The 13,839-nt window shown below is 36.1% G+C and overlaps 1 protein-coding gene across 3 annotated transcripts in view; it reads left to right on the top strand.

Annotated features, from left to right (window-relative positions):
* Positions 1-13,839, top strand: part of PCNX4 (pecanex 4) — a 47,215-nt gene that overhangs the window by 20,003 nt on the left and 13,373 nt on the right. For 2 of the 3 annotated variants that reach the window (XM_054447576.2, XM_054447578.2), the window contains 6 exons: positions 5,200-5,379; positions 5,472-5,959; positions 6,219-6,319; positions 6,441-6,560; positions 8,842-9,205; positions 11,696-11,799. In XM_054447576.2, the coding sequence (XP_054303551.1) occupies positions 5,200-5,379; positions 5,472-5,959; positions 6,219-6,319; positions 6,441-6,560; positions 8,842-9,205; positions 11,696-11,799 (1,357 nt within the window). Of the gene's footprint in view, positions 1-4,006; positions 4,727-5,199; positions 5,380-5,471; positions 5,960-6,218; positions 6,320-6,440; positions 6,561-8,841; positions 9,206-11,695; positions 11,800-13,839 lie in introns of those variants that run through there. The other variant, XM_054447577.2, reaches the window with a different exon arrangement.

Below are 13,839 nucleotides of genomic sequence, written 5' to 3' on the forward strand. Positions count from 1 at the left end.
AACCTCCGCCTCCTGGCTTTAAGTGATACTCCTTCCTGAGCCTCCTGAGTAGCTGGAATTACAGACATGCGCCACCATGCCCAGCTAATTTTTATATTTTTAGTAGAGACAGGGTTTCGCCATGTTGGCCAGGATGGTCCCAAACTCCTGACCTCAAGTGATCCACCCGCCTCGGCCTCCCAGAGTTCTGGGATTACAGGCTTGAGCCATCACACCCAGCCAAGGGTTTTGATGTGCATGCTAGAAATATGGACATTAAGGGTGATTCTGATGAAGTCTGAAGTCCCCTGAACCCAGAGGAAAGGCAGTCCTTGTTACAAAGTGTCAAAGAACTTAGCTGAACTGTGTCCTAGTGTTTTGTGGAAGGTAGAACTTTAGAGCCCTGAAGTTGGATACCTACGTAAGGAAAGTTCAAAGCAGTGTTGAAAGGAGCAGTTGGCTTCTCCTGACTCTAGTAAAATGTGAAAGGAGAGAGATGGATTGAAGAAGGGATTGTTAAGCAAGAAAAGGAACCAGAACTTGAAGATTTGGAAAATTTTCAGCCTGGATTATCCATATTGTAAAACATGAGAAAGCATATTCTGAAGAGAACTCCAAAAGTGTGGGGCTGGACTATCACTCATTAAAGAGCTTTTGGCATTATATGAGTAGAAACACTGCCAGTTTGAATTGAAGTGGTTGGAGACAGGAAGTAATGAAGGCCAATAGTTGAACTTCTTGGATTTGACGGGATGTAATGATAGAACTGTTCAGCTACAAAAGTGCAGTATTCTTCAAAAAAAGGGGAAAATTATGCCAAAGGTGATTTAAGGGTCTTGAGGGCTACCGCCTGTTTCAACAAGTCAGATAGCCTCTACCCAAAGCCTTGGGAGCAGAACTGAACTTCAGAGCCACAGAAGCAGGACCCTCACCTAGAGCACTGGTGGTGACCTGCCACCCCAGTGGCCTGGTGGACAGAGTATGGAACCAAACAGAATTATTCTCAAGCTCTAAGATCTAATGGAATTTGCCTTGCTAGGTTTTGACTTCCCTGGGATCATCACCCTTTTTTTCCTGTTTCTCCTATTGGAGTGGGGATGTCTCTTCCATACCTGCCCTACCCTTAGATTTTGGAAGCACGTAACTCATCTGGTTTCACAGATTCACAGCTGGAGAGGAATTTTGCCTCAGGATGGATTGTACCTAGGTCTCATCCATATCTGATTTAGATGAGACTTTGAACTTTAGCCATCAGAGTTAATGCTAGAATGAGTGAAGACTTTGGGGGATATGGGGATGGAATGAATGTCTTTTGCATTTGAATTTGAAAAGGACATGAGTTTTGAGAGGCCAGGGATGGAATGTTACAGACTAATTGTGTTCCCTCAAAAATGTTTATGTTGAAGCCCTAACCCCCAATGTGTTGGTATTTGGAGATGGACCTCTAGGAGGTAGTTTATGAAGGTGAGACCCTAGTGTGATAGGATTAGTGCCCTTAGGAGAGATCCCAAAGAGCTTGATGTCTCTCTTTTTGCCACATAAAGACACAGCAAAAAGGCAGCCACGTGTAAGCCAGGAAGAGAGTCCTCACCAGAACCTGACTATACTGGCAGCCTGATCTTGTACTTGTAGCCCCCAGAACTGTTAGAAAATAAATTTCTGTTGTTTAAGCCACTCAGTCTATGATATTTTGTTATGGCAGCCCAAGCTGATTAAGACAAGGCATTTTAAAATATTTAGTCAGTTTGGGCACTGAAACTGACCTCTCCTTGGGTGTCTCTTTGCAATTTCTTAACTTTTAATCTCTTCTGGTTACACTACATTTATGAACCAGAGGACAATGTAATGCCCATGTAATTCTTCACCTAATCAAAAACGTAAGGGGAGGATTAATCAACAGGAAATCCATTTATAATTGGTTTCTTAATACCACTACCATTTACTGACTGTAAAATATATTCCAGTTAAATACTTGATTTTGAAAAGTTAGCATTAAAATTGAGTTTAAATGTGTGTATACACATGATTGCCTTTAAAATATTTAAATTTATAAGGTGTTTATTTTCAGAATACAAATTCTTGAGTTACTGTCTCCGTATCCCATTTCTGAGATCAGAAATTGAATGCCTGATGTAATCTTTGGATTCAAAATGATGTCCTAGGTTCTTTAATTTTAAAAAAGAATCTTTTAATTTGGTTTTCCTGACATTCTGCATTATTCATTTCTAAAAGTACATAAAAGGTTTTTTACTAAAATCTTGTTGGATTTAATATACAGTTTTAATGTTTAAGATTTGATAATTTACAAAGAGTTTTTTGGGTTTTTTTTTATCTGTAACTAAACAGACAAAGCCAGTCCCCACATCTATTTTTAAAGAAAATGACTAGTTTATCCAGAAAAATCACCTCCAGTTTCACTTTTGATTAAGAAAATAATAGAATTGAGATCATCTCTAGACAATAGGTGTGATACTGCAGCCAAATGATGTATGAAATGCATGGACTCTTCAAATTTGGACAGTTGTCAGATAAATTGTTTCTTAATTTTATTTCAGAAGATATGAAAGGAAGCAGAAGAGGTGAACCCCACAGCGTAGTAATATTTTCCTTCACCATTCTTACCTAGTACAGTTGTGTAATAATACTTTTAAATGACTTTTTCTGTGCATTTTAATTTTTATCAAAGACAGACATTAAATCTACAATGCTTAGCTCAGACACTCAGATTGTTTGAATGACTGATACACATTTATATCATCTTAGCCACTGTAGAAAACATCTTTTTTCTTGGCATGTGGATCTTAGTGAGTGTGCAGAATTTGAAACATTTTTATAGCTGTTAGGTTCCAAACTAAGTTTTCATCTTAAGGACTGAGATTTTTTTTACCCTAGAAAATTTCTATTACATTATCAGAAGTATTAGAATTTAAATTATCAGAAGTATGAGAATTTAAATGTTTTTCCATATTAAAGAATTAACCACAATAATGATCCATTTGGAACTAAGTCCTATATACAGGAGAATAATCACAATGTTTGATTACTTCAATTATGTTATCCTTGTATATGAATACTTTACTTTGCCATTGCTTATTGTTAAAGGACCAAAAGAGATTTAGGGGTAGAATCTAGTTTTGATAAAAGGTTTCATGAGCATACATTATTTTTACACAAATTATCCTATCCTTGATAGAGGAGTGTTGTCTTGGGGGAAAAAAAATGTACCAATCTACATGTTTTCCTTGATTTTCCTGCAGCTTACTATTTATGTGTGGTTTGATTTTCTTGATTTTTTGTTACTTGAATGGTTTCTACTCAGAATGAAATGAATTTTATTTTAACAAAGTATTGTCCTCTAATTTAGCATCACATTGTTAATCTTGTGCTCATTAATTCTCTGCTTATAAAAATTTGGTCCAGGCGTGGTGGCTCACGCCTATAATCCCAGCACTTTGGGAGGCCGAGGTGGGCAGATCACGAGGTCAAGACATCGAGACCATCCTGGCCAACATGGTGAAACCCCGTCTTTACTAAAAATAGAAAAATTAGCTGGGCGTGGTGGTGTGTGCCTGTAGTCCCAGCTACTGGGGGGCTGAGGCAGGAGAATCGCTTGAACCCGGGAGGCAGAGGTTGCAGTGAGCCAAGATTGAACCACTGCACTCCATCCTGGGGACAGAGTGAGACTCTGTCTCAAAAAAAAATATATATATATATTTGAAGGGCATACATTATGAGGCAGAGCACATTAGTTGGCATACTCCTGACATCTATGTGAGCAAACATACAATGGCGTTACTATATTATATCCATAATTGCTGTACATTTGCTTTGGGTCTGTCAACATATACGTAAGTGGATAATTATTTCAGAAATTGTCTTATTATTATTACTACTACTACTATTTTGAAATGGATTTTCGCTCTTGTTGCCCAGGCTGGAGTGCAATCGCACAATCTCGGTTCACTGGAACCTCCGCCTCCCAGGTTCAAGCGATTCTCCTGCCTCAGCCTCCCAAGTAGCTGGGATTACAGGCGCCCACCACCACACCCAGCTAATTTTTATATTTTTAGTAGAGATGTGGTTTCACCACATTGGCCAGGCTGGTCTCGAACTCCTGACCTCAGGTGATCTGCCCGCCTCGGCCTCCCAAAGTGCTGGGATTACAGGCGTGAGCCACTGCGCCTGGCCCCAGAAATTGTCTTTCTCCTCAACTTGGATTTCCAGTAGTTCGGGTATTCAAGTACAATTATGCTATAAGTTTTGGGATTTAGTTGTCTCTTTTGAATGTTATCTTTGGAACCCCAGAAGTACTCTGACCTTATTGGTCTCTGGACACAGTGTTCATTAGCATTATTTTAAAAAAATTTGTAATATATTGATAATGTTTATACTCTGTGCTTTAAGATTAAATTATCAGAAGCAGTTTGATGATGGTACATTTAACTGTTAAGTGCTGTGCCAAGTTTGAGTTTCTCCACTTAAGGTAGAAGTAGTCACTACTTTATGAGGAGATTGTAATGTGCAAGTTTGTGTTCTCAAATTCATACCACTGCTTATACAAAATGGAACAGTGTTGTAAATGCTAGTTAAGTTCTTAGGTTAAGCTGCAGAGATACATCATAACCTGAGTTGCTCATTTCTGATATTAACCATTCTAATGTTAAATTCTGGGTCCCGGGAGCGGGATGGTACAAGACAAAGAGGAAGAGAAGAGCTTTCCCTCTTTCTTAGCTGCTAACGTATGAATGTGAGTAAGGCTTTGACTTTCCAAAGTTACTTGAAATTTTAAATTATAAAATTTTAAAACTCTGAAGAATCATTGGTAGAATTTCAGCCAATGTAGTAGTTTAGACATTTAGGGGAGAAATGTTTTTGCTGTGGCCTCCGTTGTTCAGTTTTACAAATTCCTGTATTCAGTTTTCTTACTACTCAGTGATGGCTTTTAATTACTTCCTCCTCCTTTGCACACTTGAATTAACATAGTCTCTAAATGCTAAGCTTGTACACAATTGTGTAGGGTAGTTGCTGTTGTAGAAGGACACTTGTCACACTTATGTATTGATCATTTGTAAGTTGGGACTAAGACTTTTCTGTGGTGTGTGTGTGGTTTTTTTTTTTTTTTTTTGGAAGGGAGTGTGTTGTTATTCTGTGTTGCTTTGCTTTTTCTTAAAAGATCCTCTTCTATATATTCTGTGTGATTTAAATGTTCTTTTTTTATAGGTTTATGGTAAATATGCCAGCTCTAGAACAAGTGAATCAGATTTTACACATCTTGTTTGTATTTTTACCCTTTCTGTGGGCACTTGGGACTCTGCCCCCACCCGATGCACTTTTCTTATGGGCAATGGAGCAGGTTTTAGAGTTCGGCCTTGGAGGCTCATCTATGTCAACCCACTTACGGTATTTATTTTTAAATATTGATGTTGTATGTAACATTCTTAAAGAACATTTTTCTTTTCAAGTAAATCTTTTTTTCTTTTTTTTCTGTACAGGTTATTAGTAATGTTCATCATGTCTGCTGGAACAGCTATAACATCATATTTCATTCCAAGCACTGTTGGTGTGATTCTTTTCATGACTGGATTTGGTTTCTTGCTGAGTCTGAACTTAAGTGATATGGGTCACAAAATTGGAGCCAAATCTAAGGATTTACCCAGTGGTCCAGAAAAACATTTTTCATGGAAGAAATGCCTTTTCTACATCATTATATTAGTCTTGGCTCTTTTAGAAACTAGTTTGCTTCATCACTTTGCTGGCTTCTCACAGATTTCTAAAAGCAGTTCCCAGGCTATTGTGGGCTATGGTTTAATGATATTACTTATAATACTGTGGATACTTAGAGAAATTCAAAGTGTATATATCATTGGAATTTTCCGAAATCCCTTTTATCCGAAGGATGTGCAAACTGTGACTGTATTCTTTGAGAAGCAAACTAGGCTCATGAAGATTGGTATTGTCAGACGGATTTTGCTAACTTTAGGTAAGAAGATAAAGTCTATTAACCTTGTGTTACAAATCATATCCTGGAAGTATTCAAAAATATTACTGAATTCCCATATTTGTGTGGTATTATACCACATACAAGTGTTTTTTCTTTTATGTTTTGGTTTTTTGTTTATTGGCTTTTTTAGTTCATTGCTTAAATGTGCTCATAAAAAATGTATATTTGCCAGAATAAAATATGGTAGAAAGGAGCTATTTTGCCTTAATTAAATTTCTCTCTTTTTGTTTTGTTTTAGTATCACCTTTTGCCATGATAGCATTTCTTTCATTGGACAGTTCCTTACAAGGGCTCCACTCAGTGTCTGTCTGTATTGGATTCACAAGAGCCTTTAGAATGGTAATCCTAATATGTGTTTAATAGTATTTTCCTATTGCTAAGTTTTATTGTAATCTTGTTTAATAGTTTGCTTAGATTATCTAATTCTACCTGATAAAAATGGATAATTTGTATACTGCAGGTATGGCAGAATACAGAAAATGCTTTATTGGAGACAGTCATTGTATCAACAGTACACTTGATCTCCAGTACAGACATATGGTGGAACAGAAGCCTGGATACAGGAATCAGACTCTTACTGGTAAATGTGTCTTTTAACAGCTTTACTGAAATACATTTTACATACTATAATATTTATCCATTTAGTGGTATATATTCAGTTTTGTAGTCATCACCACAATCTAATTTTAGAACATTTTCAACATCCCAAAAAGAAACCTCAACTGTTATTTCCCATTCCCCCTCTCCATCTCACCTACTACCCACTGTAGTCCCAGCAGCTACTAATCTACTGTCTTTATGGATTTGCATATTTTAGATATTTCACATGAATGGAATTCTGCAGCGTGTGATCTTTTGCATCTGGCTTCTTTCACTTTTATGTTTTCAAGGTTCATTCATATTATAGCATGTATCAGTACAGTCATGCACTGCATAAGGACGTTTCAGTCAATGACAGACCACATATACAACGGTGATTTCATAAGATTATAATGGAGATGAAAAATTCCTATCAGCTAGTGGTATAGCCCTTGTAGGGTAGCTCATTACTCACGTGTTTGTGGTGATGTTGGTGTAAACAAACCTACTGGGCTGCCAGTCATGCAAAAGTGTAGCATATACAATTGTGTACAGTATGCAATACTTGACAATAAGCAACTACTGGTTTATGTATTTACTGTGCTTTTTATTATTTTAGAGTATATTCCTACATATTAAAAAAAAAAAAGTTGACTGTAAAACAGCCTCAGGCAGGTCCTTCAGGAGGTATTCCAGAAGAAGGCATTGTTATCATAGGAGATGACAGCTCCATGTATGTTATTACCCCTGAAGACTTTCCAGTGGAACAAGATGTGAAGGTGGAAGACAGTAATATTAATGATCTGACCCTCTGTAGGCCTAGACTGATATGTGTTTTTGTATCTTTATTTTTGACAAAAAAGTTTTAAAAGTTAAAAATTTTTAAATAGAAAAAAACTTATAGAATAGGGATATAAAGAAAAAATGTTGAGCAGCTGTACAATGTGTTTTAAGCTAAGTGTCATTACAAAAGAGTCAAAAAGTAAAAAAGAAAATTTATAAAATAAAAAAGTTATAGTAAGCTGAAGTTAATTTATTGTTGAAGAATGAAAAATATTTTAAAAAAAATATTTTAAAAATAAATTTAGAGTACTAAGAGTACAGTGTTTTAAAAATCTACAGTAGTGTATAGTAATGTCCTAGGACTTCACATTCATTCACCACTCACTCACTAACTTAGAGCAACTTCTAGTGCTGCAAGCCCCATTCATAGTAAGTGCTCTATTCAGGTATACCATTTTTTATCTTTTATAATGTATTTTTACTGTACAATTTCAATGTTTAGATACACAAATACTTAACATTGTGTTACAGTTGCCTACGATATCGAGTACTGTAACATTCAGTACAGGTTTGTAGCCTATGAGCAATAGGTTATACCATATAGCCTAGGTATGTAGTAGGCTATACCACCTAGGTTTGTGTATGTACGGTCTGTAATATTCACTCAATGATGAGTCTCGTTATTTGTGAACATATGTTTTCATTTATCTTGGGTATACATACCTAGGACTGGAATTTCTGGTTGTATGTAGGAACTCCATGTTTAATACTTCAAGATACTGCAGAACACATTTCTTAGAACATATCCTCCTCTGGCCAGACACAGTGGATCACACCTTTAATCCCAGCACTTTGGGAGGCTGAGGCGGGCAGAGGGGTGTGTTTATTTAGTTTTCTTTCCTTGTGATATCATTGCCTGGTCCCCTAAAATGAGTTAGGAAGTGTTTCATACTCTTCTGTTTTCTGGTAGAAGTTGGTGAAGGATAGGTATTGATTATTCATAAATGTTCTGTAGTATTCAATATGTATCTGAAATGTTTTGTGGTATGTAATATTTTGTAGTATTGAAGCCATCTGAGCCTCAGCTTCTCTCTGTGGGTAGTTTTTAAATTATTCAATCTCTTTTTGTAGGTTATTCAGATTTTTTATTTATTCTTGAGCCAGTTTTAGTAATTTGTGTCTTTCTAGGAACTTGTCAATTTCTGCATTATCTAATTCGTGGCCTACAGTGGTTCAACCTGAAAGCATAGTTAGTACACTGTCAGCTCTCTTTAGTGTTACTGTTTTGTTTTTTTTTAAGAAAGTCCAAACTTTAAAATGTAGTCTTGTTTATTAATTATGAGGTTGGAGAAAATTAACAAAAAATCAAAGAATAAGATTTATTTCTTCAAAAATACTGGGGCAATAATAAAATTACTGTATAGTCTTTCTTATATGATCTTGAAAATTCATGAAAAATCTTCTAAGAATAAATAAAAATAATTTTTACATTTCTACAGGTTGGTATCATACGTGATCGTTTGATTCAGTTCGTCTCTAAATTGCAGTTTGCCGTGACTGTGCTTTTGACGTCATGGACAGAGAAAAAACAACGTCGAAAAACAACTGCCACTTTGTGTATACTCAACATTGTCTTTTCTCCATTCGTGTTGGCCATCATAGTTTTTTCTACACTACTCTCTTCTCCCTTACTCCCTCTTTTCACCCTTCCTGTGTTCTTGGTGGGGTTTCCCCGACCTATTCAGAGTTGGCCAGGAGCAGCGGGCACCACAGCCTGTGTGTGTGCAGATACAGTGTACTACTACCAAATGGTGCCCAGGTTGACTGCTGTACTGCAGACTGCAATGGCAGCTGGAAGTTTAGGTAAGTAAATGGGTTGTGCTCAAGAACTTCTCACTAATGTATTTAAAGTACAAAAAAAAACAAACAGGAAAACAATCTTTTTATCCAACCATAAGATAGCATAACAACCATAACAATTTGATGTGTAGGCAGAAAGACTAAATATGAAATTAGAAGTTTATCTCCTGCTCCTTGTTTTCATCTAAATTAAGTTACAAAATAAAAATACTCAGAGAAATTTTTATTAAGGTGATTTGATAATTTTTTAACTACGTTTTCTTGAATAAATTCAGATTACAATGCACCATTGAAACATGGAAACACCTTTCCCCGAAGATTTTCGTGAATTTATAATGAATTCATGTCAAGTAAATGCAGTAGCATACATTCATAAAGTTTAGTGAAAACTAGCTTTACATAATATCAGCTTGAGGAGCAGACGGAGTTTTGTTCATACTTTATGAGTTATAGAGACTTAAGCAGTCTGGACAAGATAGCATAAAAACTTTGGTCAGTGATCAGTAGGTAAGGTAGCCTCCCAAAATGAAATGCTATGCAGTTATTAGCAAGATAATAGGTTTTTGATGACAGTAAACTAATGTTATGAGTTTTAATGCTTTTGTCAAACACTAACTGTAAATTTTAACTGTATTGTGCTTCTCAAGGTTGGTTTTAGATAAGGTATAAGTTGATGACACTAGTGTGTCATCTCCTGCCATGTGCTTTAACCCCTGAAACTTGTTTTTAAAATGACAGATAACTTTCTGACAAACTCATTCTAGGCAGAGTAACAATTTAAGATTAGAATTTTAATAAAATGCTTACTTCAGGTTGAACTTTTCTAATTATTATGTGAGATGATTTATGAGAAAAAATATTTTATCTTTGTACTACAGATGTTTTATGAATAATCATTTGTCTTATAGAAAATAGTCTATACTTACAATACTTTTATCCAGTGGTAATTAATTTTCATTATGTAATGCTGTTTTATTTTTTAAAACACCTGTGGGGTTAAACTCCCATCAGAAATAGTAATTAGATAAAAATTAGACTTTATTATCAAACCAATTATACTCAACCAAGAAGTGTGTTAAAAAGTATTTTCTGGTGGGGAAAAAAGCAATGAGATAATATTTCACATACATCAGAGTGGCAAAAATGTAAACAATTTGACACTACCAAGTACTGGCTAGGGCATGGGGAACAAGAACTTTCAGACCTTTCTGGAAGGAAATGTAAATTTGTACAACCACTTTGAAGAGTTAAATGGTAGTCTGTAATAAAGATGTATATATCCCATGGCTCAGGGATTCCAATTTTAGATTCCGTGATTTAGTGATTCCAGTTCTAGAGGAATTCTAGTACATGTGTTTTGGGGGTCCTCAAGACTATCCCAGGTTTGATGGTTCACTAGGAGGACTCACAGCTAAGATTTATTACACCAAAAGGATGCAGAGAAAAATCAGCAAAGGGAAAAATCATAAGGAGTAAAAGAGACCAGGTGCAAGTCTCCAGGAGTTGCACAGAGTTGCACAAAATGTACTTAATTCCCTGGCAACAAGTTGTGATGTGTGATATGTTGACTGCCAGAGAAGCTCATTTGAGACTCAATGCCCAGGGCTTTTACTGCAGGCTGGTCATGCAGGCGCTGTCTGCCTAGCATATACCAATACTCCAGAATCCCAAAAGGAGAGCAGGTGTTCAGTGTATACTATATTGTTTGTACAGTTAGACACAATACGAGAGTCTTATCAGGTAGGGGGTACCCAGATGCCAGACAAGGACCAACCATATAAGCAGACCTTTTGAAGAATAGTAGTCGGTTCTGGTATGTTAACACTGTTCTGAACCACATGTTGTACAAGCCGACTGGCCCAAAGGTAATTTCTGCAACATTATTTACAATAGTGAAAAGTTGGAAACATCTGAAAAGTTTATCAGTAAGGAAATGAATACTCAAATTCAGTTAAATTGATACAATGTATTTTCGACAGCAGTTATAATAAATTTTAGCTCTTTGCCATAGATGCAGGCAAATCTCATTAATAAAAGTATTTAGAGAAAAACTAAATTTAAAAAGTATTTGTACAGTGTATAGCATTTTATGTACATTTTTAAACCACAAAACACTTTTATATGTTTATATGCATGCATAAAAATGTCAAAAATATTTTAAGTCATGACTGTCAAGCTGACTTTTATAAACTCAATACTTTTCCTAATATAATTAACATGTATTTAAGATTGTATACAACAACTTCTAATTTGTTTTTCTGGAAAATCCTTGAATTTTTATGTAGTATCACCTGTAGATTATCTGTTCCAGCTGCTCTTGTAAAGAGTTAATTTAATGCCTCCTGATACGCAGTGAATAGTTATTTCTGTTCTTGACCTAGTGAGAGGGTAGGAGTCGTGAATCAGTTCTAGATGTCTTTTCAGTTTTGAAGATTCACATGGCAAAATAAAAGAAGCTTGAATAGATTTTCTGTTTTTTCTAATTTGTTGTAGGTCTCCTCCTACCTGGATCTCATTACTTGGGGCGTTTTCAGGATCGTTTAATATGGATAATGATTCTGGAATGTGGCTATACTTACTGCTGTATTAACATTAAGGTCAGTGTGCATTTAAAACATCTCTAGTATTTTTATAGTTCATGTGTAAAATTTTACCTGTTATGGTCACATCAAACACTCAATTTGAAAGAAGAATATCTTTTCAATTACCTGTGAAAACACCTAGGGATTTTTAAAGTACATTTCAATAAGCACATGTTGATAGGTGGACTAATGTTAATTGTATAATAGAGCATGGTAGCAAAATATACCTGCTTCCTTTTCTTCCAGTCCTATTCTTGTTATCTCTGTCTAGTTGAGCATCTCAAAAGTGTGAATCAGTAATGTTTTTTAACTCCTATATCATTTAAGCATTCTCAACTTAATAAAAACTATCTTCTAATCCTACTGCCCCTACCTGCTATACCCTATTTGTCTCCTTCCTTGAAGAGCAAAATGGCCTTATTAGAGCTGCTTATAATTGTATCTCCAATTTAATTTCTTCCATTCTATCTTCAACTTACTCTAGGTTTTTGACCCTACTATTCCACCCAACCTGCTCTTGTCAAGGTCTCTAGTGACTGGCACGTTGCTAAGTCCAGTGATCAACTCTCAGAACCAGTCTTATTCGAACCATCAGCAGCATTTTACACAGGTGTTCTCTTCTTTTCACTTGTTTCATGGGTTACTTCTCTACTTTGTGGTTCCTTCTCTTTTCTTTGACCTTTTAACACGAGGGTGTCCCAGAGCCTAGTAGTCCTTGCTGACAACTCTGTCCTGGTTGTTCAGGCCAAAAATACTAGTCATGTTTGACTCCTTTTTTACTTGTATACTCCCACGCCCAGTCCCACAAGAAATCCTATGGGCTCCACCTATAAACCATATTCTGTATCCCATCTCTTTTTACCACCTTGATCCCAGCTACCTTGATCCCTTACCTGGATAATTGAAATAGCCTCCTAATTGGTCATCCTGCTTCCACCTATGTGCCTCTACAGTATACTGTCAGCCAGAATGATCTTTAAAATCTAAGTCAAACCATCTCACTTCTGTACTCAAAACCCTGCAGTGGATCTCTTCTTTCATTTAGAGTAAAAGCCAGGCTCTAAATGGTCAGGCTTCCTATTCCCTCTTTGGCCTTTATTGCTTTAACCCTCTCACTCCGTTCCAGCCTACTGGCTATTCCCTCTGGCTGAAACACTCTACTTTCATATAATCATCTAACTCCCTCCCTCACCACTTTCAGGTCTTTGCTCAAATGTCACCTCCTCAGTGAGATTTCCTACGGCCATCATATTTAAAATTATACTCCCACTCTTATCCCAGCACTCCCAAGCCCCCTTGCCTTGCTTTACTTTTTCATTATTTTTATAGTACTTATACCTTCTCACAAACTATGTAATTTACTGATTAGTTTTACTGGTGATTACCCATGTCCCTCACTTTATAAGTAGTATCACAAGCACAGGGATCTCTTGTTTTTATTCAGGAATACATCCTAAGCCCCTGAAACAGTGCCTGGCACAGAATAGGCCTTTAACAAATGTTTTGTTTTGTTTTGTTTTGTATAATGAATAGTAAGTGAATTTTTTGTACTAGCACAGATTGGATAAAATCGCTAGTGACTAAAAAGCTGTCTCTTTAGTCCAGTGGTTCTCAAAATGCAGTGCCCAGACTAGTATTAGTAATATTTCCTGAGAACTTGTTAGGAGTGAAAATTCTTGAGCCCTACCCTGAACCTACCAAGTTAGAAACTCTAGGGGTGGGCTCAGCAATCTTTATTTCAAAGAGCGCTCCGAGTGATGCTGACTCACCTACAGATTGAGAACCTCTGCTCTAGTCTAACCCATACCGGAAGACAAAAAATATTGAGGATATTTTGATTACTTAATTTTATTCTATTTAAAAATGATATGGTTTAATAATACCTAATAATGTTGATTGATCCTTTGTGGTCTGTGACATATGTGGTTTAAAAATATACTTTTTGGTGGTACTCTTTTTTTCTGTCTGTCTTTTTTTGACACAAGCTGGGTTAGGCCATGCCGTCTATTAACAATTATATTAATACTTTAAAATTTACAAAACATGCAACCTTCA

Source organism: Pongo pygmaeus, chromosome 15 (assembly GCF_028885625.2).
Source record: "Pongo pygmaeus isolate AG05252 chromosome 15, NHGRI_mPonPyg2-v2.0_pri, whole genome shotgun sequence".
NCBI lineage: Eukaryota > Metazoa > Chordata > Mammalia > Primates > Hominidae > Pongo > Pongo pygmaeus.